Source organism: Maniola hyperantus, chromosome 22, assembly GCF_902806685.2.
Source record: "Maniola hyperantus chromosome 22, iAphHyp1.2, whole genome shotgun sequence".
NCBI classification, from domain to species: domain Eukaryota; kingdom Metazoa; phylum Arthropoda; class Insecta; order Lepidoptera; family Nymphalidae; genus Maniola; species Maniola hyperantus.
Genome location: NC_048557.2, coordinates 4,164,812 through 4,192,292, shown reverse-complemented (window position 1 = coordinate 4,192,292; position 27,481 = coordinate 4,164,812). Strand labels below are relative to the sequence as shown.

The 27,481-nt window shown below is 36.6% G+C and overlaps 1 protein-coding gene across 1 annotated transcript in view; it reads left to right on the top strand.

The window, feature by feature from the left end:
* Nucleotides 1-22,991, top strand: part of LOC117992833 (glutaredoxin domain-containing cysteine-rich protein CG31559-like) — a 110,494-nt gene extending 87,503 nt beyond the window's left edge. Inside the window, exons 4-5 of the mRNA XM_034980543.2 lie at nt 16,136-16,201; nt 19,831-22,991. Of these exons, the coding sequence (XP_034836434.1) occupies nt 16,136-16,201; nt 19,831-20,007 (243 nt within the window). The 3' untranslated portion in view covers nt 20,008-22,991. The remainder of the gene's footprint in view (nt 1-16,135; nt 16,202-19,830) is intronic.
* Nucleotides 22,992-27,481: the final 4,490 nt, after the last annotated feature.

Sequence of the window (27,481 nt, the reverse complement as noted above, 5' to 3'; positions counted from 1 at the left end):
GCTAAACAATTAAGACTCCTGTTATTTTATACCGACTGGCGACCAAGGTATTGTCTTGTCGAGCAATAAGCTAGGGCTACCGACCATTCGTGCCTTACTCTTGCCAAATTTTATGTATGGAGTAGAGACATGGACTATCAAAGAGACAGGCAAAGAATAGATGCGTTCGAAATGTGGTGCTGAAGGCGGATGCTACGGATTCCGTGGACTGCCAAGCGCACAAACGTGTCTATCCTTTCGCAACTCGGAATCACTGCTCGACTCTCCTCCATATGTTACCAACGATTGTTCTCATATTTCTGCCACATCATACGGCGGGGGGACGACATCTTAGAAAAGCTAATAGTGACAGGCAACACTGAGGACAAAAGAGCGAGAGGCTGCTCACCAATAGTGGTTCGACCAGCGAAAGGAGTCCAGCAGGTGTGGATTTTATATCATGGTTAAAATGGCCACCAACAGAAGCCAGTGGAAACAGATAGGTAATCCATTCGAGGGTAGTTTGTGAGGACCACTATCTTCAGCAATGAAGGAACGACCGGAGAGAGAGAGATCGACCATTAGTTTTCATATGGCTTCTTTAATTCTATTTTAAGCATGGTGGAGTTTACTTTCAGATTTCGGAGGGCATGAGACACTATAAAACCTAGTCTAAAAATTCAAATTTTAAAATGTATACTCCTATCCTACCTGTATTGTAGTTAATTATTTTACGCTTTTATGTATAGTATGTAGGGTTTCATTTGAGCCCTTTTGCTATAAAGAAAATATTATAGTGAAAATTAAATAAATATTACTAGCTGATGCCCACGACTTCGTCCGCGTGGAATTAGGTTTTTTTAAAATCCTGTTGAAACTTTTTGATTTCCCGGGATAAAAAGTAGCCTATGTCACTCGCCAAGTCTTTATCTATACCCATACAAAAATTACGTCAATCCGTTGCACCGTTGCGACGTGATTGAAGGAAGAACCAACTAACTAACAAACAAACAAACTTTCGCATTTATAATAAGGGTACTGATGTACAACCCTACTCCAATACTTTGCGGTAAGGCACCCGGCTAACATTCCACGGATACATAACGCTTCTTAGCAATTTATGGGACGGCTAAGCTAGGCTTTGTACAGATATCCTTTGACAATATTTACGATCTAAGCTTTCGTCAAATAGCTTTACCTGTTTCATCAATATGCTGTCTACTGCTAGACGACAGACGACACCTGCTATACATCAGTCAGATTGTGAAAGCATAATACAACAAAATTAAAGTTTTACACTCTATCATCGAATGTATAAAATCTTTTTGTTTTTTAGGATTCCGTACCTCAAAAGGAAAAAAAGGAACCGTTATAGGATCACGTCTGTCAAGAAAGCCTATGCCTAGCCTAGCCTATGACTCATAGACTTATTCCAAAATACTTTTGTGAAACGGATATGACTCTATACCTTTACCCTATTCAAAGCGTATTGTCAATCCTTCTACTCGAGCGGTCTGTGGGTCAGATACTTCAAAAAAGCGCTGAACTCACTGAGAGTACAATACAATAATGCATTCAGAATGCTGCTGGGGCTGCCGAGGGGCTGTAGCGCTAGTGGAATGTTCACGGAGGCCAGGACTGATGGCTTTCATGCCATCATCCGTAAAAAGATGGCCTCCCTCCTACAGCGTCTTCGTAGCAGTTCCAACAGCATTCTGGGTGCAATTAAAGATAGGATAGGCTGCCCAATAATTAAGCATTGGGTGGCTGTGGCCACCGGGCGCCTAGAGCTGCCACGTGAGGCCACTTTATTTAATCACTAAGCACTAACATTACTAACATAACTATAAGGAAATATTGTTACTAACACACTAACTTTAGTAAATATATAGTTGTAAAATTAAATATGGACTAAAACTGGTCTGAAATAAAAGATTATTAATTTATTTATTTATTTATACTATGAGCAAAGAGATCGCCCAGGATAATATATCCGTACCTACCTCTATCGTTAAGGTTAAGCAATATACCTACCTACTATGTTAAAAATTGAAAGAACCCTGTCTTTGGCAATCCAAAGTACTTAGATCAAGGATTATTATCATTATTATCAATCCTTAATAAGCCAAAGTGGCTTTTTTGTGTTTAAATTTAACTTTGACGATACGCTTACCTACTTACGCCTGATGTCCAACTGACCTTTGTGGAAACAGGATTATACAATAAAACAAGCTCCAGACGTTGTAAAAGATAATCTAAAGTAGATTCCAGATTGTTCTAGAAAGCGCAGTAAACACTGCATCAGTGCGAACCTCGCCTAAGCTTTTACTACTAATCGATAACCCCACCTGTTGATCCGAGCACGCGTCTACCCACACAGTGGCGACGGCGACTCACTAACACAATCAAAATAGTATGTAACGTTATTTAGAATAGACTATAGTACTGGACTGTAGACGGGCGATAGAAATACGGTATTTGACTATGTCAAAAACAAATTATTTCTCAGTGATTATTAAATAGAGCGTCTACCAAATACGTAAATTCCACATCCTTTGTTAGATTTATGTGTGACAACCATTTTAAATTACCAATAAACTAAAAAAGCACGTCAAATAATTGTGACGTCCATGCCGGCATTTCATAGAATTTCGCATTTTGACGTTTGATATAAAGTTACTGATTTGACTAGTTGCCAAATACCGGATTGCAGTTAGCTTCGTTATAAGTTCCACAATTTGCTATTGCGCTGGAACCATGTCTCATTAACATCGAAATGACGGCATTTTCAGCCGAAATAAAAATATACCATCAGTACTTTTTATCCTTGAAAATCAAAAAGTTCCCACGGGATTTTCAAACACCGAAATCCACGCGGACAAAGTCGCGGGCATCCTCTAGTAATATTATAAGTAGCTAATTCTGTTATAAGTCGTCTCTAAAGCACAGAATATATAATAGTACTAACGTATCTAAAGTCTAAACTAAAGTGCGGATTGGCAGACTTCACACACCTTTGAGAACATTATGGAGAACTCTCAGGCATGCAGGTTTCCTAACGATGTTTTCCTTCACCGTTAAAGCATTATGCATTAAGCAAAGTGATATTTAATTGCTTAAAATAGGTACACATAACTCCGAAAAGTTAGAGGTGCGTGCCCGGGGTCGAACCCCCAATCTCTGGAAAAGAAGGCGGACGCTTAACTATACGTGTGTAGTATAGTATATCTGTAGGTAGATAGTATACATTTTCAATTCATAGACATTGCCTTCCTGTAACGGAAGTTTAGCTTTAATTAGGAACTGTCAACTTTTTGCAATGAAAGCTCTAGAGAAACCATTTAAATGCACATCTGTCTAATGAAGAAAGGAAAAGATATAAGATAAGCTATGAATCCTAAACAGTTGAATTTAAACCGTATGACTCTTGTAATAAGTGCTATCTTAGTGCAATATCATATTTGCTTTGCAGTAGTAAGTTAATGCAATATGAAAGTTATTATAGACGTCATCAAACGTGGATCGCATCTCAAAGTGAAAAGAGCAAAAACCGATCGCCATTTCCTACTTGAAGCTTTTTTGTATCATACGACAACGACACGATTATTTTTAGCAAGCTTTTTTGTATCATACGCCAACGACACGATTATTTTTAGCAAGCTTTTTTGAGTAGATTTCTGCAGAATTTTTTGTCGGCATATTGTATCTATAATTATTCATGTAAATCTTTGTGAATCCTTGTAACCATTTTATTGTTTTCTCTATTGTTTATATTATTATTATTTATAACAATTTTATTTCAAAAATGTACTGCTTATGCCCAGCTTTGCCTTTTTAGGGTTCCGTACCTCAAAAGGAAAAAAGGAAGCCATATAAGATCACTTTGTTGTCTGCCTGTATGTCGTAGGTCGTCTGCAGGTAGGTAGGTAGGTCTTACAGCACACATAAGGAGAAAAATCCGAAAACCGTAAATTTGTGGTTATATCACAAAAAAATATGTATTCATGAACAAATAATTAGTATTTTCAACTTTCAAAGTAAGATTGATATCATTATGAAAGGGCTTTACTTGTACATTCAAAAGCAGATTTTTATTTATTTTTATGAATAATAGTTTTTAATTTATCAGGCAAAATGTCAAAAAAAATACGACTGTTATAGGGAACCCTCGGTAGGCGAGTCTAAACTCTAAAGCGCATTTAGCCGGTTTTTCTGTAAGTTTCTCAAATTTTTTGTTCACTTCGTTGTTATTTTGTTTCATCTCTTCCGAAATTTAATTATTTCTAAACGTAACTGGTACCTTTAATTAAATTTTAAATTGTATCGTCGTGACGACATTGTGTCTTATATTAATTTGTCTTGTAGTGTAAAGCCCAATTTTAAATCTGAGCACGCTTCATCAAGACACTTGGTGGATTGAATACGAATAACGAGCGATGTAATGTCTATAATTTCAAAGAGGAATCTTGTATCATACTTGTAATTGACAACAGTAAAAATGTTATATAATCTTCTTTCTTTAAAGTCATTGAAATAATTAGCCAGTTTTATACTAATTATTTGTTCATTGGTACATTTTAATTTTTTGTGTAATGTAACCACAAATCCACGGTTTTCAGAATTTTTTTTTTTTTTATTATTTTTTTATTCTATTTTTTTATTATTCTAGGTCAACGGGAAGTACCCTATAAGTTTTCTGGACAGACACGACGATCAGACGGACAACAAAGTGATCCTATATGGGTTCCTTTTTTCCTTTTGAGGCACGGAACCCTAAAAATTAAATAATATGAAACACTCAGAAGTGAAATGCGCAGTTTTTAATTAGAACTACATTACTAAGTTAATTCAAGTAAACAAGTTATATAAGTAGGTACCTACTACCTATTACTTAACTCTAACAATACTGAGGTGCTAAAACCGTCCAACCTCTATTATATCAGGCAGTAATTAACGCGAAGGTGTTTATTTGTATGTTGTTAGACAGCTTCACGGCCTTAGTGGGTCCTATTATAAAGCTAGCCACTGACGATACGTCCATTTGGAATGCTTCCAAATGTAATCCATTTGGAAGCATTCCAAATTGACGTACTCCATATTAAAGGCACATTGACTTAAAGGTACTTCCATTTGGACGTACGCTCCGTCACTTCGAACTTCGTCTGTCTGTCTGTATGTCTGCTAGCTTTTCATCGCATCCCATCAGACCAGACCAGAAATTTAGAAATTATAAAATGCCAAACCCCTGCGGTCTTATTGGTGGGAGGTCGTCGGTATGCTATAATAGGACCCGCTAAGGCCGTGAAGCTGTCCCGTATTATCAAAGAGAAACCGAAATCCACGCGGATGAAGTCGCCAGCATCATCTATTGTCCATAATATTATAAACTAATATTCATTAAGGTCTAATTGCATGACAGGCGGTTAAAGTTAGTTAAGTTGCCGTTAAACTTTGATCGTCAATATATTATACAAAATTGGGATGTAGATACAAGTCGGGGTACAACTTTGGACCAAAATTTTGCCTTAAACTTAATCATGGAGATATTGAATGACTTATATTACCTACTTTTGTTTTAATTGATGGTAAATGGTAATGTAACTTTGACAACGCCTGTCATGCAACTGGACCTTAGGTAGGTAGTTGGGTACATATTATTTTCTTAAAAATATTTCTTAGTATCGGAAATTTATCACATTAGTAGTAGTAAATCAATCTTAATTCAATTAATATATCACTTACCCCAATTATGACTGAGTTCGTTCCATGGTAAACAACAAGATATAAGACGCCCCACGTGCCTAGATAGGTCGACGCCTTGACCATCAAAACCCGTGCATTATCCATAAGTATTCACCATACAAACCTCAAGAACTCTTAGTAGCTACAAGCGAAAAACATTCTTATTTACTTGAAATAAAGTCCGTTTCGACTTGCGACTTTTTAACACTACGATATGTTAGAGTGCCTCTACAAATGTTCTGCCAGCGCATTCTATTTGGCCTCTTTTGATTTCGTTCGATCAATCCTGGGGTATTACTGTTCACATAAATAATCCAACTCACGTCTGGCACAGAACGTGCCTTCAAGCCTCAATTGTATATTTTTGTATCAGAAAATTTTTTACAAAAAAAATAAAAACCGACTTCGTTACATAAACACTAAAAATTGAAAAATAATTTAATTTATTACCGAATATATTATGTATACAAGAGTTAATATAGTTCCATAATAATACTTTTTGGTGCCGGTGCCAATTAGCTTTAGCTGCGCGAATCGTCTAGACTTCATATTTTTATGGGACTCCACAATGGCACCTCATTGGCACCGACCCCAAAAAATATTATTATGGAACTATATTAACTCTTGTATACATAATATATTCGGTAATAAATTAAATTATTTTTCAATTTTTAGTGTTTATGTAACGAAGTCGGTTTTTATTTTTTTTGTAAAAAATTTTTATTTCACAATTTTTAGTGGCCCCATGGAATTATGCTATGCCTGGTTAAAAATCTACTGTTTACTAAGCTATTACACTGATCGCGAGCAATTTACTCTTATCCGTTGAGGAGTTCCAGTATCTATCTTCGAAGATGTTCATCAGATCTTCACCAAATTGAAATGGGACCAACTTTGAAGTATACCCTTTCAAACAAAAAAAGAATTTTCAAAATCGGTCCAGGCGTTTTTGAGTAATCGGGGAACATACATAAAAAATAAAAAAAAAAAAAAAAAAAAAAAAAAAAAAAAAGATTCCGACGAATTGAGAACCTCCTCCTTTTTTTGAAGTCGGTTAAAAATAGATCTAGAGTTTACGTTAAATGTCAATAAGTATAAAAAACTGGTCAAAATGCGTGTCAAGTTATACTTATGGTAGGGCTAGAAATTTTGGCGATCACTATTTCTTCAATGGTAGTTTTTTTCGACATACAGCAGTTATAGATTATTTTTGAAATGGTTATGACACAGACTGACAGACGGTTTGGACGGACCTATAAGGGTTCTTTTCTTACTATGGGATCCTAAAAATGAGTAATGTTCTTAGAGAATCATTTTAATTTGACATTAGATAAACTAACACCAATTCCAGTCTAAAATATACTCAACAAACGCTCAAAACTTGATCCTGTCTAAAATAGTTGATTTTTTGTATAGCGGTAGCTTATGGGGCTAGATCTCTTATTAAAGAGAATATTTTATTAAAATCATGATTTTTATTAATTTTTAAAATAATTGATTATATGTCACACTACATACACTTCAAGACAGAACAATAAGTATAACCTTTTTAATTTTATTCTTTTCACCAGAGCACCAGTGAATATTTTATCTTGTAAATCAAAAGCTAGACTTTATTCATACTAATATTATAAATGCGAAAGTGTCTCTATCTGTCTGTCTTTCTGTCTGTCTGTCTGTCTGTTAGCTTTCACTATTTCACGTTCCAACAGTTTAACCGATTTTGATGAAATTTCGTACAGAGTTAGCTTACATTATACTTTTGATCCCGGAAAATAGAGTTAATAAAGAGTTCCCACAGTATTTTTAAAAAACCTAAATCCACGCGGATGAAGTCGCGGGCATCATTTAGTTTTCTATATAAATAAAATTAGAAACTTATCGATTTATTTTAACAAACAATGCCTAGAAATCAGCATCACAGCAGGTAGGTACTTTAATGTACTTTAATGTACACTTCAATAGCTGTTCTGTTTCAACAAAAAAAAAACGGCTCAATTTATTATTGCACGCAAAACAATCTTCTCTTACAAAATCTCCGCAAATTAAAAACCATTGAGCAGCACCTAAGTACGCACGAAAATATATTTACCAAAATTCGGCACGCCTAAAAATTCCCAGCAAATGTTTGGAAATTAGGAGACAAATACATTCACCATTCTAAAAAGATCCTTCATGCTCATCACAGGTGTTGTGTCATCAAAGGTCATTTATAATTGGTAATTTGTTATGACTATGTTGACTACATCACGATATTACCATCGTTACTTTAACTTACCGATTATTCAATCATGTGCTTTATTGCTCCGTAATAAGAATGTTGCTATGATTTTTTTTTCGTTGATAATAACTTGGTATTCGTATTAATGATGTCATACCTTTTGTATGGGAACGGAATTTTACCTGTTAAGTTTGAAAGGTGTGTCTCAAAATTTCGCGGTTAATGTCACAGTTTAGCAATCATAACATCTTTAGATCTAATTTATATGGTGTAATATGCAGCAAGCGATATGCACCGCCCACCTTCCTACTGCTAAATATACAGGAAAAGCCAACCACCAAGCAATACGCACCACCACCACGCAGCACCACACAAATCCCAAAACACACTCGACGCACGTTTCGCCCTGACACCGGAGCATCCTCAGTAAATGAAGACATTACAATCCACAATTGCACAATCTTGCAATTTTAGCATTTAGACTATCGTGAGTTATACTTATCCATTATGTATGATATATCTCACCCGGCTTTACTCACGTGTTTAGTCGACGTTAGCCCGACTAGTTCCGAACCCATCCAGGGTCCTTTTTCAAAGGGAGTTCGCGCACGCGTCGCTGTTAAGACTGCCTGCGGCGCGTACTCGAACTGACTCCCTTTTATATATTTTATAAAATCTTGCAATTGTGGATTGTTACTTGCTCAACAAACATTTTTGTTGGCCAACTGTATATTTGCTACTTTGTGGTTAATAATAATAAAATGTTGGCAATTTTTTGAGCAAGCAGTGTACCTACACATTTGGGGTATTTAACTTTTCGAGGCTTGTTTCAGTGTATGCTTAGCAAACTACAAAATAGTGCAAATACACCTTAACATAATAACCTGGCCGTTCTTGTGTTTGTTTTTAGCCCAGTTTTGCATGTTTAATGGACTCTGACATTATGGTACTGTTTGCGTACAGCCTACTCAATCAGAGCTGTTGAGTATTCGTCTGAACTGAAAGGCCTTAACATGGTCTTTGAAAAAAATTTGGCATGCAGATAGCTATTATGACGTAGGCATCCATCCGCTAAGAAAGGATTTTTGAAAATTCAACCCGTAAGAGGGTGAAATAGGGGTTTGAAATTTTGTGTATTACACGCGGACGAAGTCGCGAGCATAAGCTACTCCATTAATATTGAACCAGTATTAGAATTGTTATCTATCACTAGTTCAAGTTTGGTTGGAAATCGCGCTTATTTTTACCTTAAACGCGTACCACAAATCGATAAAACTTAATGGTACCTAGCTAGGTACCTAATTATAATGTAACATGCTTTTAAAATTTAAATCTGAAGTTCAAACAACTCTAGTTATATACTTATTAATCTTGACCTACACAATAAAAGTTAGGTATTCCAGTTACTCTTGTATCAAACGATTTTGTTCCCATTAGCAAAGTTTAATTAGTTAATTCCGTCAAAGGTTAGGGTTAATCCGATGTCGGTAACTCCGACCGCGAAAGAGCCGTAGGTATCTAAATATATATTATAAGGAAAAGGTGACTGACTGACTGACTGACTGATCTATCAACGCACAGCTCAAACTACTGGACGGATCGGGCTGAAATTTGGCATGCAGATAGCTATTATGACGTAGGCATCAGATAAGAAAGGATTTTTGAAAATTCAATCCCTAAGGGGGTGAGATAGGGGTTTGAAATTCGTGTAGTCCACGCGGAAGAAGTCGCGAGCATAAACTAGTAATATAATAATTTAACAGCTAGAAATAGTATTATCATTTCCGTAATCACCGTTATTAATAGAAAAAAAGCACATAATAAACCATAGCCGAGTTGTTAAGATCATCTTCATCATCATCCGATAGACGTCCACTGCTGGAGATAGGTCTCTTGTAGGGTCTTGCGCCGCCTGAATCCAGCGGCTCCCTGCGACTCGTCTGATGTCGTCCGTCCACCTAGTGGGGCTCTTCCAACGCTGCGTCTTCCGGTGCTAGGTCGCCATCCCAACACCTTGGAACCCCAACGTCTATCGGTTTTAAACGAACTATGTGTAGGTAGGTACCTACTGCCCATTGCCACTTCAGCTTCGCTACCCTTTGAGCTATGTCGGTTCCTCTAACCGACATAGGTGGTCTACGGTGGTTAAGATGCCGTCTTGAAATTATACATGATATGTAACATTTATATACATTACTTCTTGTACGAATTGTTCAAGAAGTATAACTTTTTATTTTTCATGGCAGCCATTTAAAACAAATTATTATTTTGTTGTTATAGCGGCAAGAAAAATTACACATTTTGTGAAAATTGCAACTCGATATCTATTACTGTTCACGAGATACAGCTCGCTGACAGACAGACGGACAGACGGTCAGCGGAGGCTTAGTGATAGTAGTAGGGTCCCGTTGGCACCCTTCGGGTGCGGAACCCTATAAACATGCAGGCTGTAGAACTTCGCAAGAATTCATGAGCCTTCTACATAGGTATCAGTTAACAATTCAATTAAACCTCCCGTTTCTACGAAAACTGTAACAAGACTAATACGTAGTACGAAGATTATTACAAACCTTATGAGTTTTCCCAGTCATGGAAAATTCGACTTAATTCCACTAGAATAAAGACAAATTTTGTTTAAGTACCAGCTTATTATAGAGACGTACCTTTCCAAAGGTATTTTCTGTACAGAAAAGAGTGCATTTTACATCATTATAGCATGTTTACGACATTTTTCTTGAGTACCTACTACCTAGCACAACTATAACTCTTCAATCTAAATATATAAATGCTAAAATGCTGTGATAGCCTAGTGGTTAGGACGTCCGCCTTCTAATCGGAGGTCGGGAGTTTCTTCTAATTGGGGCACGCACCTCTAACATTTCGGAGTTATGTGCGTTTTACTTTTAAGTAATTAAATATCACTTGCTTTAACGGTAAAGGAAAACATCGTGAGGAAACCTGCATGTCTGAGAGATCTCCATAATGTTCTCAAAGGTGTGTGAAGTCTACCAATCCGCACATGGGCAGCGTGGTAGACTATGGCGAAACCCTTCTCACTCTGAGAGGAGACCCGTGCTCTGTAGTGAGCCAGCGACGGGTTGATCATGGTGAAATATATAAAAATAAATAAACTATTTACGTGCTTTCTTTTTCTTTGCAAAGAATTTGCTTAAGTGGTTACATACTTGCATTCTTTGCTAAAGAGTAGAGTCGTTCCTTTAAGCTATAACAGAATTCCAAACATAAGTTCTATCGTGCAAAACGCAGCACAAAAACATAGTGACGAATTTCTACGTATCATACCTCAAACAATAGACCTGGCGACATGTGAGAAAGTTGCGGGATTTTTTCCCTTACAAATATAAAGAGAGAGCCAGCGCGTGCCAGACATTCGTTATTTTATCAAGCTGAATGTTTATCTGCCTGTTGTCCTCATGGCAACTCCCTGCCAGACACCCTTAATGTTTAAAAAGTTTAAGAGTGTCTGGCAGGGGGTTGCCACGAACTAAGTGTCTGGCAATATGTGATGTGATTTCTAATACTATTCTGAAGAAAATATAAAAAACTAGCTGATGCCCGCGATTTCGTACGCGTGGATTTAGGTTTTTAAAAATCCTGTGGGAACTCTTAAATTTTCCGGGATAAAAATTAGCCTATGTCATTCCCCGGGTTGCAAGCTACCTCTGTACCAAATTTCGTCAAATCGGTTAAACGGTTAAGCCGTGAAAAGCTAGCAGACAGACAGACAGACAGACAGACACACTTTCGCATTTATCATATTAGTATGGATTAGACTTTATACTTTGACGTATGATTTTTTTACACCTTATTATTACTTGTTATCTTTCTGAAGCCACCATGATCCAAACAAACGTTCCTCCCAGTGTTGGGGACAGCACGCAGAGAAACTTTCAGATGTTATAAAATAACGAAGGTCTGGCACGGACTGGCTCTTAGTCCAATACGGGTACCTTCATTATCGCCTGAGCGTCGGCATTAAGATAATTGCGCATTGTTAAATTGTATCAGAGGCATTTAAAATAACAGTGGTTCTGTAATGGCGGACTATGGGGTTAGTATGAGATTTTTACCTCTAGCCAACGTTGATAGTATTCGTGCATCAAAACACTTTATTGACGTCAAAGTAAAATAAACCAGGATAGCTACCACCGTAGTTTAACGATTACAGTTGTGTCGATTTTCTGATTGGCCAATGCTCTGCCACTATTGGCTGAAATGCATTGCTGCATCAAGAATCTTAATGTGAATTCATCCAACCACACCAATTGAAATAGTAACGATGCAGCTCTTCCGTAATCTCTTTGTTTAAATGAAAGATATCTTCATACATCAACACTATAGCTCTTCAAGCAGGAACCTTGCGAACTATATGTATATTGATGGTATTGCATGCATTGCTTTAAATCATGAATCCTTATTAGTATATATAGTCTATTTTACTTTTAGATTATTGCGTTTTGACGCTCGAATTCTATCAACGTTGGCGAGATGTAAAATCTCATACTAACCCTACATTAATATTATTAAAATAATATGGAACCGTTGTCTTTTTTATAATCTGCCATTGTAATGTAACTTATAATCACTGTGACAAGATAGTGCATTTTATATACCAAGCAAGCTCAAGCACAGTCAGTGTGACAAAGTTTTCTCGCGGCTATTGCAAGGGTTTGTCGATGAAAAATATTAGCGAGATGTCTTGCATTGATTATGCTTGGGATGCTTCTCTTGTGTGCGATTATAAGAGTTCATTATTAAAGTACGGGGTACGGATTACTGTGATTTTATGGTATAAACTAGCTTATACTCGCGAATTCGTCCGCGTGGACTACATAAATTTCAACCCCCTTACGGGTTGAATTTTCAAAAATTATTTCTTAGCGGATACCTACGTGATAAAAACTATCTGCATTCCAAATTTTAACTTTAAACAAACAGAGTATTTTTTTAACCGACTTCCAAAAAGGAGTTGTGTTTTTCTATACAATATGTACACCGAAATCGCCAAGATTTCTGAACCGATTTGCGTAATTTTTTTCTAATCGATAGAGTAACTTTGCGACATTGTCCCATAAAAATTTGGATTCCAACTCCTCAATCCTGATGTTGCAAGACTAGACCAACAAAACTGACTGATGGGATTGAGAAACTGTCGGTTATAAATTGATATTAGACTTAGAGGTACCTACCAAATAAAAACTTTATCGTTGGACTCGAGAACCCAACTCCTCAACCCTAATGCTGTAAGGAATTACATTCCTAAATCGTGGTGATGAAAAGTTCCCACGGGATTTTTTAAAACCTGAATACACGCGGGCGAAGCCGCGGCACCAGCTAGTTAAAAATAAAAGTCTAGGTAGATACTCGACTATAATGTACTAAAAATAAACTATAATATTATCTCCAATAGAAGTATACTTATTGAGGAAAAAGTAGGAAATATTGATGCGATTGTAATAAATGGGGTCAAAACCCTTAGAAGGATAAACTTGACAATGATAATGAAATAGAGGATCCCATATCCCATCCTATAAACACATCTTACTCAAAGCTCAAGGGCAATCACAAGAGAAAGCGTTTATAGGTACCTAAATGCAAAAAATTATGCTAAAAACAAAGATAGTATAAATTTGCTCGAAAATTGGTAAGATAAATAGGTAGGTATATCAGTTCCTATAAGAGGAACTTCATGGGTATTTATGAGTTTAATTAAATTGTCATTGCCAATTAATTAATAGGACGAGGATCACCTTTTAATATTGGCAATAGCAATATAGTCAAACCATTGTTATCGTGGCATCGTACTGGTACGTTATATCTCTTGGTAGTATGCACGTCGTAGCAGTGGCGTGCACAGGGTTTGAAGCCAGGGTAGGCACTAGTTAAGTAGGAGCCTGTTCACTGGCCATAATGAAAAATATGCATATTGAGCTATTACAACTGGGGTAAGCAGTGCATTTATGCCTCTATGACCTGCACGCCACTGCGTCGTAGCCGGTAGAGTGTTGACGAATCACGGCTGAAGTCCATCAACAGGTTAGACAATTTAGAAAATACTAGCTTATGCTCGCGACTTCGTCCGCGTGGCCTACACAAATTTCAAACCCCTATTTGGGTGAAATAGGGGTTGAATTTTCAAAAATCCTTTCTTAGCGGATGCTTACGTCATAATAGCTATCTGCATGCCCAAATTTCAGCCCGATCCGTCCAGAAGTTTGAGCTGTGCGTTGATAGATCAGTCAGTCAGTCAGTCAGTCAGTCAGTCAGTCAGTCAGTCGGTCAGTCAGTCAGTCAGTCACCTTACCTTTTATATATTTAGATTAAGGGCCTGTTTCACAAGCTCCAGATAAACTTTATATTATTCATCCAAGATCTAATGAATAAATTTGACAGGTTTTTATATTGGGAATCTGTCGAAATGTCAAAGGAGGTGTCTCAAAAAACCCAGGCCCGGCGCCAAAGTAATATATCTTAAAATTTCCTTGGTTGAAAATTTCCCCTGTCGGAAATCGAACCCGGGACCTCCCACTAATAAGACCACTGCGCCAGTCCGTCGTTGTCGTTGTCGTCGTTGTTGTTGTGGCCGTCGTTGTGTTTATGCTGATATTGGTAAAAATTCGAAGTAGGTACGAACACAATTTTCCACTAAAGGTTATTATTGTACTAACTAACGGAGATAATTTAATTTAATTTATTATTTAATTTATTTAATTTGAATGGACATAATATAGCCCAATTAAACTAATTAAATTACTAATTATTATAAACATACAAAAAGAACATTGAATTAAGTTAAAATTACAATTAAAAATAAATTAAATAATATTTATTTTAAGGCGTTTTTCATTGAAAGTTCCCATTCCCAAACAAGGAACCCTTATAGTTTCGCCATGTCCGTCCGTCCTCGGTTAATCTCAGAGACTATTCAGTAGTATATTATAATCAATTTTGAAAGGAAAACTATCATGGCTAAGTTGTGACTACGGAACCCCACACTGCGCGTGGCCTGCCACGCACTTGGCCGGTTTTTAGATTTCTAATTTGCTTTGGCAACAAGTTGTTGGCCAGCCGCTTTATCTTCATCAATGTGATCCAAGTGTAAGCCACTCTACAGACACCTGCCCACGCACCTTATACTATAAAGCTCCATCGTTTTTAGGATTCCGTACCTCAAAAGGAAAAAGAAACCCTTATAAGAACACTTTATTGTCTGAATGTCGTATCTGTCAAGAAAAACCTGTAGGGTACTTCCCGCTGACCTAGAATCATGAAATTTGACAGGTATAGTACGTGACAGGTTGAAATGGCAATCGGGGAGGGAAACCCTGCACAACCCGCATAGCCCCTGCGTTAACCCGGTGCTAGCGAGCGCGGGTGACGTGCGTGTGTGCGGGGCGTTCCCCCGCCTCATACCCCGATTGTTATCTCGATCTGTCTATACCACAAAAAAAAATTGTTTACAAGGTACATCACAAATATAGATGGCGCTGTTGTCATTAACTTGCAGTGTTGCACATAAAAGTGTTAAAATATCTTGTACCATGATAAGGAACCCTTTGTGTGTGAGTCCGACTCGGACTTGACCGGTTTTTATCCTTACGTCACTCAGCCTCTCGCGTTTCGTATCGAATTGGGACTTTTATGATTATTATCGGAGCGCTAAAATTGAGAAGGGTTTTTGTATAACGTACGTGCCCTATTATAGGGTTAATGTTTTGTTATATATAGAACCTTACGTGATCATAATAATCGTGACTGATGTACTGGAAGAAATGTAAAGGCCAAAAAGCAACCGCCGAGTTTCTTGCTGATTCTTCTCGGTAGGAAAGGCATTCCCAACCAGTGGTCGCGATTCAAAAGCACTTGTCATAAAAAAGTTTCAGGCTGAACTTTGGCATGCAGATAGCTATTATGACGTAGATATCCACTGAGAAAGGATTTTTGAAAATTCAACCCTTAAAGGGGTAAGATATGGGTTTTACAGATTTATGTGAGAGATATAGCTCTGTCTCGTTTAACTCAATCTTAAGTAACGATTAAGCGACTCTGTGTACGGGTGTACGTTTGTGCAAAGGTTGATTAATTACTATTTTCTTTGCACTAACTCACGTGGTTGCAATTTCAATTTGAACCTGCGATATTTATTTAAAGAAAGTTATTTCCATTTTCCAGGACGCGGAAACCGTAGAGAAGCTGAATGAGAGCGGCGACCTCAGGAAAATGCTGAAACCGTACAAGGTACGTTATTTTTTTTTTCATTCAGGAAAATATTATATCTAGGAAAATTTTAAACCTGTGCGCAAATATTTTGCGTAACGTAAATAATGCCCTCCTGGCCGAATTTTAGTAGAGCGGTGATAGCCCAGTGGTTATGACGTCAGCCTCCTATCCGGGAGGTCTGCAGGTTCGATCCCGAGCCCCCTCTTCAAACTTTTCGTAATTATGTACATTTTCAGTAATTAATCCGAAAAGCATTAAAGCAAGTTTAACGGTGAAGGAAAACATCGTGAGGAAATCTGCATGCCTGACAGTTCTTTATAATGTTCTTAAAAGTATGTGAAGTCTGCCTATCCACACTTGGCCAGCGTGGTGGATTATGGGGTTTCCTACATCAGTCAGAAATTACTATTAGTATCCATCATTATCATCATGATCAACCCATCGCCGACTCACTGCAGAGCACAGGTTTCCTCTCAGAGTGAGAAGGGTTTGGCCATAGTCTACCACACTGGCCATGTGCGGATTGGTAGACTTCACACACCTTTTAGAACATTATGGAGAACTCTCAGGTTTGCAGGTTTTCTCACGATGTTTTCCTTTATCGCTAAAGCAAGTGATATTTAATTATTTAAAACGCACATAACTCTATACACATATAACATAGTCTACCACGCTGGCCATGTGCGCATTGGTAGACTTCACACACTTTGAGAACATTATGGAGAACTCTAAGGCATGCAGGTTTACTCACGATGTTTTTCTTCACCGTTAAAGCAAGTGATATTTAATTATTTAAAACGCACATAACTCCGAAAATTTAGAGATGCGTGCCCGGGATCGAACCCCCGACCTCTGTTTAGAAGGCAGACGTCCTAACCACTAGGCTATCACAGCTATTAGTGTTATGTATTACAAAAATCGGTGTTCAAAGTCAAAGTTTACTGTAAATCTATGTTCGACATTATTAGTAGGTAGGTACCACCATAGTTTAAACTGTACACAAACATCACTAATTGATACATAACAGATATTGATAGAAGATTATAGTTACGAACAAGAAATTAATTAATTGATAGACGATAGATCAAGGCAGACCCCTAATGGACTAAGAGCCAGCGCGTGCCAGACCTTCGTTATTTTATAAAAGTTGAAAGTTTATCTGCGTATTGTCCCCAACACAGAGAGGAACGATTAGCGATTATGAAATTTGAATCATTGTGGCTTTAGGACATAGCAGGTAAGTAATAAAGGTGTAAAAAATTAACATATTACGTCAAAGTATAAAGTCATTTTTTTTATATTTTCTTCTGAATGTAATCTCCCAAAGCCACCATGATCCAAACTTCACAGTGGCTGATCGTTCCTCCCTGTGTTGGGGACAATACGCAGAAAAACTTTCAGCTTTTATAAAATAACGAAGGTCTGGCACACGCTGGCTCTTAGACTATTAGTACACTTTAAGTAATTGTTTTGTGTTCAATCCATCACTGTACACTAAACTGTTGGTGTAAGGTCGGGCACGTTCATGCCTTGTAATGTTTGGACCTGTTACAGTCAAACTCTTATCCGGTCAAAACGACATTATCCTGCAAATAAGTAAAAAAAAATAATTAAAGTAATATTTTTTAATGTACTAAAAAGGGCTTAATTTTACTCATGTAAACGAACAAAATATAGAAGTTTTATGATATTGAAATATTTTTTTATATTTTTTATTCAAGATGGCTTGTATTACTTTAGTTACTATGGTCATAATCTGAGTTTGTCTTCTTCTCATAAATAAAATAAATTAAAAATAAGATATGCTACTAGGCAGTTCCAGTGCCTACCTTCCATCTCTATCATCTGACTCTTGTCACTGCATTAGTTAGTCGTTGAGACCGACAAAACGTCACATAGGTATAAGTGAAAGAGAGAACGCTCTACGAAGCCAAAATCTCTTTCTAAAGGTCGATGTACAATATTTCCTGCCGGCTACTGTACAAACATTCGGGTCGAATCCATAACGTCTTTTTTTGAAGTCGGTTTAAAAGACGCCACGCCTCAGCTCGGCCGGTGTGCGTTGCGCCTAAAACGAAGATTTATAGACCAATCCCGTGAACCCCTTGGTCGTATTCTACGCATATTCACGGAAGGTTTACGTGTTTTCAAATAGTGTAATAGTATGACTTTTCTCAGAACCAATTTCAATATCTTCCTTCTTTTTTTTTAATGAAAATATTACAATAAAACTGAAAGCTAGCCTTATTATAAAAATCATGCCCGCGTGGAATGGTGCCAAGAATACTAGCTGCATTTCCGCGCTGGACAGCCAGGCTGATCCGTTGCGCAAAAAATGAGCCAGCCCTTCTGTCACCAGATGAGGATTTTTTATTTGCACAAAATATAACATGCAAATTTAATAATAGGTAGGTAAGTACATAGAGCAACAAAATACATTAAAAAAACTAAAAATTAATAGATAGATATTATGATTACAGAAAAGTAGTTTAAAAACTTAAAAAAACTCAACTGCAGTTTGCACTGTATCTTTTTTAGCCAGCCACATTAAAACGCATAAAATCCGCCATTTTGATTTTTTAGGAATTGACCAGAACCAGCACCAGAAGAGCACCAGAACACTCGCACCACCAAGACAAATTTAATGACGTCTATAATTTATCCAAATCGGTTGAGACGTTGAGTAGTTACGAGCGAACATAAGAACAGCCATACATACGTACAGGTTAACCATATAACCCTCCTTGTGGGCTTTTCCGCAGTTGGGTAAAAACATATACCGTCCAAGGGTTATTAACCTTACTATTTGTACATTAGACTTGATAAATTTCTTTTTAACGCGTTTTTATTCTTCTTATTAAATTACACCAAGAAAAAAAGTAAAAGTTCTTAATTGATATGCACAAATGATATTTACTTATTTTACCTCGTTATTAACTTTCAACCCGCTTGTTTATTAACGTTTTTTTATGCGTATGTATACGAAAGGAAAGTGAAAATTTCAACGACGATAATATGCTGGCAATTAATCATTTTACGTACTTACATTTTAAGTTGATTAAAATGGAAAAGTGCATAAAATTAACTTGTTTACCAATAATAATTAGTTTTACACAGATTAGAGATTTCTTAAAAATGTGTTACAGATTAAAATGAAATATTATGTGATTAATTTTTTTCTTCTGAGTAGGTGTATAAAAGTTAATAATATTTGTCTGATGTTTCATTCTTATCTATGCATTCACGTATCGTTTTTCGAGAGAGTTGAAACTGTACACAGTTGTTGTTAGAACTTCAGGTACGTTCCTAATGTGTCATCATCATTATTAACCGATAGACGTCCACGGCTGGACATAGGTCTCTTTTCGAGACTTCCACACGGTCTTCGCCACCTGAATCCAGCGGCTCCCTGCGACTCGTTTAAGTATTGTCTGTACACCTACCTAGTAGCGGAGTCTTCCAAAGCTCCAGCTCCTTGGGACCCCTACAGCTATCGGTTTTTCAAACTATGTGCCCTGCCCATTACAACTTCATGTTCGCAGCCCACTGAGCCATATGGTTACTCTGGTTCTCTTCTTATTTCTAATTTTACTGTGTAAATTACATTAATTTGTAATAATGATTAACACGCACTTTTCTCATTTCAGAGTCCCGACGCCTGCCACACTTGTCAATTGTGTGGCGGTTTTCGTCTGCTGCCCTGTCGTATTTGCAACGGATCCAAGAAGAGTTTACACAGAAACCATTTCACCGCCGAATTCGTCGCCCTTAAATGCATGAATTGTGACGAAGTCGGACTCGTCAGATGTGAAGCGTGCTCTTGATTAAAAATAGACCGAAAATGTTTAATGACTTTTACACAAACCTGAAAATGTTTAACGACTTTTACACAACATGCTACTGAAACCAACACGACGCGTTAAATGTTATTGAAGTGAAAACTTCTTTAGGCACGTTGGGCAATTTTGGGATTAATGTTTAATAGTGCTCGGAGTGCCGATAGACGTAAAATCTCAACTAATGTTAGTGGTTTTAATTTACAAATTATGTAATTTTGATTTTAGATACTACAATTATTTTGGATATCCAAAAAAACCCACTTTTTTTAATTTTTCATAGTTTTTATTTTCACTTCGGTGGAAAGTCCCCACTGCCTGCGAGTTTTTAAAGTGAATACTTCCTTCAGCCGCGTTGAGCATTTTTTTGATTGGGTGTCTGATAAAATCGTAAACTTTCGATATTTGGTCGTAAAATACTTCTTTAGATATGCTAACTATCTAACTATTGTCAATTCGATCACGAGTGTTTACCAGTTTTTAAACATTCGACTTAGCACGATAAAATCGATTTTGATTTATAAACTGCGTTTAAAATAATAACTCGTGAACTGTGAACAACACTCAATTATTATTCTGGTCGGTGCTTCAAATAATATTTATAAGGGGTTTGAGATTCAGTAATTTACTCGTGCGAGTAAATATTGTTTTATTTTATTTTTCCCAAGTAAGGCTATTGTATTTTCTACTGGAATTAAAACTGATGAAATGCGATACAAGAGGAAGAAAAAGCGTTCATGAAATTTTCAATAAGGTTAATGGATAAGCGAAAAACGTTGTTAAAATATTTTTACATCCTTGTTATTTCATGTTTTACATGCTTCGTAAAAGTGCTTGAAACGATATTAGAATCTATTTTTGAAGAATTTTTGGATTGAGTATTTTTAGCTTGAAAATATTAAGATTTCCAGAAAAATACCCGTAAGGTGTTTTTTAGTTTCAAGGAACTTGTTGAAACAAACCATTAAAAATTTTGGAAAATTTATCAATTCTTCAACAAAATAAACATTTTATTTTATCCATTTCTTACTCATTACTCGAATTTTATTCGCAGACTTAGGGTCCATTCGTGATGAAAGAGATGAAAAAGTGCTAAAAATATTCTTTCTGTTAGAACCTTTCATGGCTCATTGGACTGGAACGTTATTTTAATATAATGATGAAAATAATAATATTACTTATTCAGCTGTACGAAATGCCTGAGACAAATCTTGATTGCACCATTTTCTTTCTAGAAAAAGCGGTTGGAAACTTAGTGTGTGAATTAATATGCCAACATTTATTTTGAAATACATTAGTTTTTTATAAGCATGCATTATGTACAATTTAGAAATGTGTGCTTATATTATATTAAGGTTTTAGTCTAGATATATTAATTTAGAATGCGAATCTTTTAATTTTAGAATTCGAATTGTATATAATGTTAAATGCTCAGACCTTAAAATAAGTTCTAATATGAGCCCAAAGTGCTCTTTGAATTCTGAAGTGCATGTATCTATACAGGAATAAAGTATGGAACAAAAAAATACTAGGTAGGTATGTATAATTTTAGACCTTTTTTTTCTTCAAAAACTTGGAAGTACGTGCCTGTTTAAAACGTTTTTTTTAATAACTCACTGATTGGTGATAGATAATATAGATACTATAGATACAAACCCAGAAGTTTTTTTATGGATAAAATGGCCTTCTGATTATGATATAATTGTATTTTTTGCTAAGACTTATCAAAAATAGTATGCCATAAATTAAATGCAATACTTTACGTTTATTAACGTTAAGAAATCATTAAGTAAGTTTTAATAATATAAAATTATTTTAATGTGAGAATGCCATCCACAACTTAAGGCTGCCTGCCTAGCACTCAAAGGAACAAACTTACGAAGTTACTTGCTAACTAATCTTATACTAAGCTTACAGTGTGAGAAGAAAACGTGTCTATAGGTGATGGAATCACCCACAAACTAGAGCGTTGCGAATAGCGGCAGCGGCGTGGCATGCTTCATTTAGCGCTGTCTCATTCTATGGGCGTATACGCTATCCGCGGAAAGAAGTTAGTATAGCGCTTTCTCTGTCACGTACGTAAGCCCATTCAATGATCGAGACTAAAATCTTAGTTAGTAGTTAGTCTTAGGATGTTAATCATTTTGAGTCATTTTAAATCACAAACATGTTTTCAAAAAACATTCGAAATTGTTTTCAAATAACATTCGAAATTTAATAACAAAATAATATATTGTAGTTTCGTTTGTGATTGGTTGGTGACACAAAATGGTTAGCTCCCACTGAGTTTGACAGACAATTGTCTGTGCTGAGATTTTTGCCTCTATCATTTGTATAAGGGCTCCGGGTCATGAAAGGCTTAGTTACCCAAAGTTAAAGAAGGCGGCTTTAAGTAGAGAAGCTCTTCGCAGGATGACCTCCAAACTTCGTTTCGAAGAAGGCACGCGATGATGATGATGATGATCATTTGTATGGGATTACGTAACAGAGAGAGTGCTATACTAACCTCTTTCCGCGAATAGGGTATAATACTTTTAAAAAAGGGTATTGAGTATAAAATGGTGTGACAGAGAGTAAATGCTATCTACCGATGGTGCTATTTCGTGTTTTGAGTAGAAATAAATAAAGCTCAATATTTTAGAATTCTATGAAATAAAATAAATGTTTTAAGCCTATTTTACATTTTAAAATAGTGTTTTACAATAATTATAATATTATTATTTTTACATAGTCGCGTAAAATAAAATGTGATACAAATTATAAAAGTGTAAACGTTTAATAATAAATAGGTAATGTGAATATTTAGGTTTAATTTGAACGAGGGATTACTTTTAAGAACTTAAAAACATTTTTGTTTAATTAAGTAATTAGTACATAATTACATTTACCTTTGTAACTTACATTTTTATGAAATTATTTGTACCTTATTATTTTGTAAATAATATGTTTCATGAAGTAACAATAATAATATTATAAAAATAAATTGAGTACTTTATTTTACAGTTCCTTCCTCATGGATTGAAGAAAGTTTAATAACACGTTTAGAACAACAGTCATATTCTTTGACAGTTTGCACGATAAATCAAAAACTATTAAAAATCTGTTTTAGAATGTACAGGTAAAGCCCTTTCATAATGATACCGCACTTTGTACAATCTTAATTTGAAAGTTTCAAATACTAATTATTTGTTCATGAACACATTTTAATTTTTTTTTTGCGATGTTACCATAAACTCACGGTTTTCGAATTTTTCTCCTTATGTGTGTGTGCTTTAAGGCCTTCCTACTTGCCAAATATGATTCTAGGTCAACGGGAAGTACCCTATAGGTTTCTTGTCAGACACGACAGACAAACAGACAGACAACGAAGTTATCTTATAATGGGTTCCTTATTTCCGTTTGAGGTACGGAACCCTAAAAAGCACCACAATAACAGTAAAAAACATAAAAGGTTAATGCAAAGCTGAATCTTAAAGGATTATCCATAAAAAGAGCGGAAAAGCAGGTAGGTACTTACCTCATAAAATGATTTTAGAAGTCAAATAAAAGGTATGTCTTGAGATGTCTTAAAATCTAAGGACTTGTATTATAAGGGAGAGAAAATATCTTCATATTATCAAATTCCATATCAAAACAATATTTTTTTAGGGTTCCGTGCCTCAAAACAAAAACGGAACCCTTATAGGATCACTTTGTTGCCCGTCTGTCTGTCTGTCTGTCAAGAAACCTACAGGATACTTCCCGTTGACCTAGAATCATGAAATTCGGCAGACATAAGGCAGAAAATCTGAAAACCATGAATTTGTGGTTACATCACACAAAAAAAATGGTGGTGAGGGTGAAATTGCTTACGGTGGCGCGCGGTGCGGTTGTAGAAAAAGGAGGGTGGAATGATGTCAAAAAGCTCTTCAGAGCGGATGTCTAAGTCCGACCCATCCAGCAGTGCGTTGATAGATCAGTCAGTCAGTCAGTCAATCAATCAGTCAGCTATTCATTTTATATATATACATAATATATAGATTAATTACTCAGGAATCTACTTACCAATTATTATTATTTTATTATTTACACAGGGAATGCCTAACGCGTCGGCTTGAGTACCGCTCCGCTAGGGAAAACGGAGGGGTTATGTGAAGTCACTAAAACCTGTGTTCGTCCCTCGACGAACTAGCTATTGATGCCCGCAAATTCGTCAGCGTGGACTGAGGTTTCTAAAATCCTGTGGGAACTCTTTGATTTTTCCGGGATACAAAGAAGCCTAGGCATATGTCTTTCTCCGGGATGCAAGTTTTTTTATTTACCAATTTACTTAACAAATTTCGACGAAACCGGTATGGCCCCTGAAAAGCTAGCAGACAGACAGACACACTTTCACATTTATGACATTAAATCTACCTATATAATATGTTATATAATAATATAATGATACAAATCAGTAAGAATAAGATGAAATTTATATAAGTTCCTAACGACTGCACCAAATTAGATGATTATTTTTTGTTGTGTTTTCAGCATTCATTTAAACTACCTTTTCAGTTCCCGCGGGAGGCGGAGGAAAAGTCACCTGCAACAGCTAATAAATAAGTTATATAATCAATCAACCCATCGCCGGCTCACTACAGAGCACGGGTTTGGCCATAGTCTACCACGCTGGCCATGTGGGGATTGGTAGACTTCACACACCTTTAAGAATATTATGGAGAACTTTCAGGCATGCAGGTTTCCTCACGATGTTTTCCTTCACCGTTAAAGCAAGTGATATTTAATTACTTAAAACGCACATAACTCCGAAAAGTTAGAGATCGAACCCCCGACCTCCGATTGGAAGGCGGACGTCCTAACCCTATCACAGCTTTTTATACAATTAATAGGTTTTGCCCATAAAGTTGTCTTTGTAAATTTACACAAAGCCGAACGTAAACAATAATGCTACACGTAAACGCCTGTTGCTATACGAGAAATCAATGTTGCGAACACATACAAACTTGCCTGTTGCATGCTATCCCGTATCCATACGATCCGTGTGTAAAGACGAGCACCCACACATACACACTTTAATGTTCGGGAAACGGAACTCCAGACATTGATTTAAAATATCATAGATACACACAAAACCGTATTCCCTTGGAAGAAACTTTCGTCCGATAGTGGACGTTGAAATGATGACGACAACGACGATCATAACTATGCAGAGCTACTGAAAATAAAATGGTTACCTTCTAAATAATTTTAAATTCATATCAAAAATTGCGGAACCGGCAGGATTCGAACCTGCGTCTTCTGGGTTCGCGCCCGACGCCTTAACCGCTAGGCCACGGTTCAAAAAGCTGCATTGTAATATGGTTTGAAAGTAGTTTCGATAACTGCAAAGTGTCGCTACTAGATGGCATTAACAGTCGTTTTAGTACTGAGTGAACATACATGCCTATCACAAATTTCGTCACTGGTCAAGGCGTTCGGGCGCGAACCCAGAAGACGCAGGGTCGAATCCTGCCGGTTCCGCAATTTTTGATATGACGTGTTTAAAATTATTTAGAAATTTCTTTGAAGTGTAAGTACAACACTATCATAAAAATTATAAAAATGGTTAACGCCCAATGAGATTCTTGTCTTTATCATTTGTATGGGATTGCGTAGCACAGAGAGCGCTATACTAACTTCTTTCCGCAGATAGAGTATAAAAACACCGGCTATTACACTACCCTGTTTTTCTTCCTACAATATTTACCGAAATAAATAAGTAAATTTAAAAACACCCCTCTGTTTGGGTCAGGGGTTAAAAGCGTGTCTTGGCTTCAGCATATCAATACCGCACGCACACTGACACATTTCAGGGTCTGGATCACGCACTCACGCAAAGGGATGGAAGCTGCAGCTAGGTCGCGAATGACGTCACGCGAGCAAGGTCAATATCACCTATCTATCCCTCTCCAACACACGAGAGTCTACTGTCCGTCCCTCTCTCACTGGCTCGCTGCTGTCTGGGCCGGGGCTGCAAGTTTACTGTAGTGTGCATTTTCACGTGTAGAGATGGCGCTATAATGTGGAGTATGGTGTATGAAAACTTCCTCGTAAAGTTTCGCATCTGGTGGAAAGGTTTTGTATGGATTTTGAATTGATACTCCTAAGAAGATAGGATAGGTAGAATACTGGTAAACAAAAATCGGCCAAGTGCGAGTCAGACTCGCGCAGAATTTCGTACTCGGGTTTTTTTTTCGACATTTCGCACGATAAATCCAAAAACTATTACCTATGCATAAAAATAAAGAAAACTCTGTTTTAGAATGTAAAAGTGATATGATACCCCACCTTTCATATGATACCCCACTTGATATAATAATCTTACTTTAAAAGTTGAAAATACTAATTATTTGTTCATGAACACATTTAAATTTATTTGTGATGTAACCACAAATTCACGATTTTCAGACTTTTCCCCTTATGTCTGCTATAAGACCTACCTACCTGCCAAATTTCATGATTCAAGGTCAACAGGAAGTACCCTGTTAGATTTCTTGACAGACACGACAGAGAGACAGACAAACAGACAACGAAGTGATCCTATAAGGGTTCCTTTTTTTCCTTTTGAGATAAGGAACCCTAAAAATAAGGAAAAAAGTTTAAATAGTGATTTACAAAGATAAGTACTTACTACTTACGCCCCTTTCACACGGTAGTCCAGTTTTTTGCAGGATCCCGTTTTCTGCAGGATCCCGTTTGATGGCGAATGTGTTTGTATGCTAGCGTTCACATGAGCATCCCGCATCCGGGATGCTCGCTAGCATCACCACACTTTCGCATTTATAATATTAGAATGGATTAATAATAAAACTAGAAAATGTAATATAATAAAACTGATACTAAAACAATAGTCAGATTTATATTATTAATAAAATATCCAAGCGTACCTACACTACAAAAACCTTTGTGAAAGTTTTCACGGTATAATAATAATTATTACGTTTTGTGTTCCAACATTTGGGTCGAGTTTCAGTTTTCAGTAGCCTGCGGTCCCCTGTTCTTGTTACCTTCAGTTAATGATTTTAATTTATTCAAAGTTACCAATTAAGTAGGGTATACCTGAGTATACCCTACTTAATTGGTAACTTTGAATTAAGTATTGAATTAATTGAATTAACCAATTAAGTAGGGTATACTCAGAGAATTCAACCTCAAGAGTACGCATGCATATACAAGGTTTTGTATGAAAACAAAATCGTTAAATGTTGGCGGGGGACAAGGGAGAATGCTTTGTTGTGATTAGTGGACTCAAAAGTCGCATAATTAAGACAGTGTGCGGAATGAGGGTACCGAACGGGCGTAGGCTGACTTTTATGCTAAGCGACTGCCTAAGCTTGGCGATCGGGGGTGTCTGGTTGATGGTCTGTGGGTATACTCAAAAACGAAGAAACGAAGGTGATAGTACCTACTGACGATTGTCGATTACTGGTATGATACCACA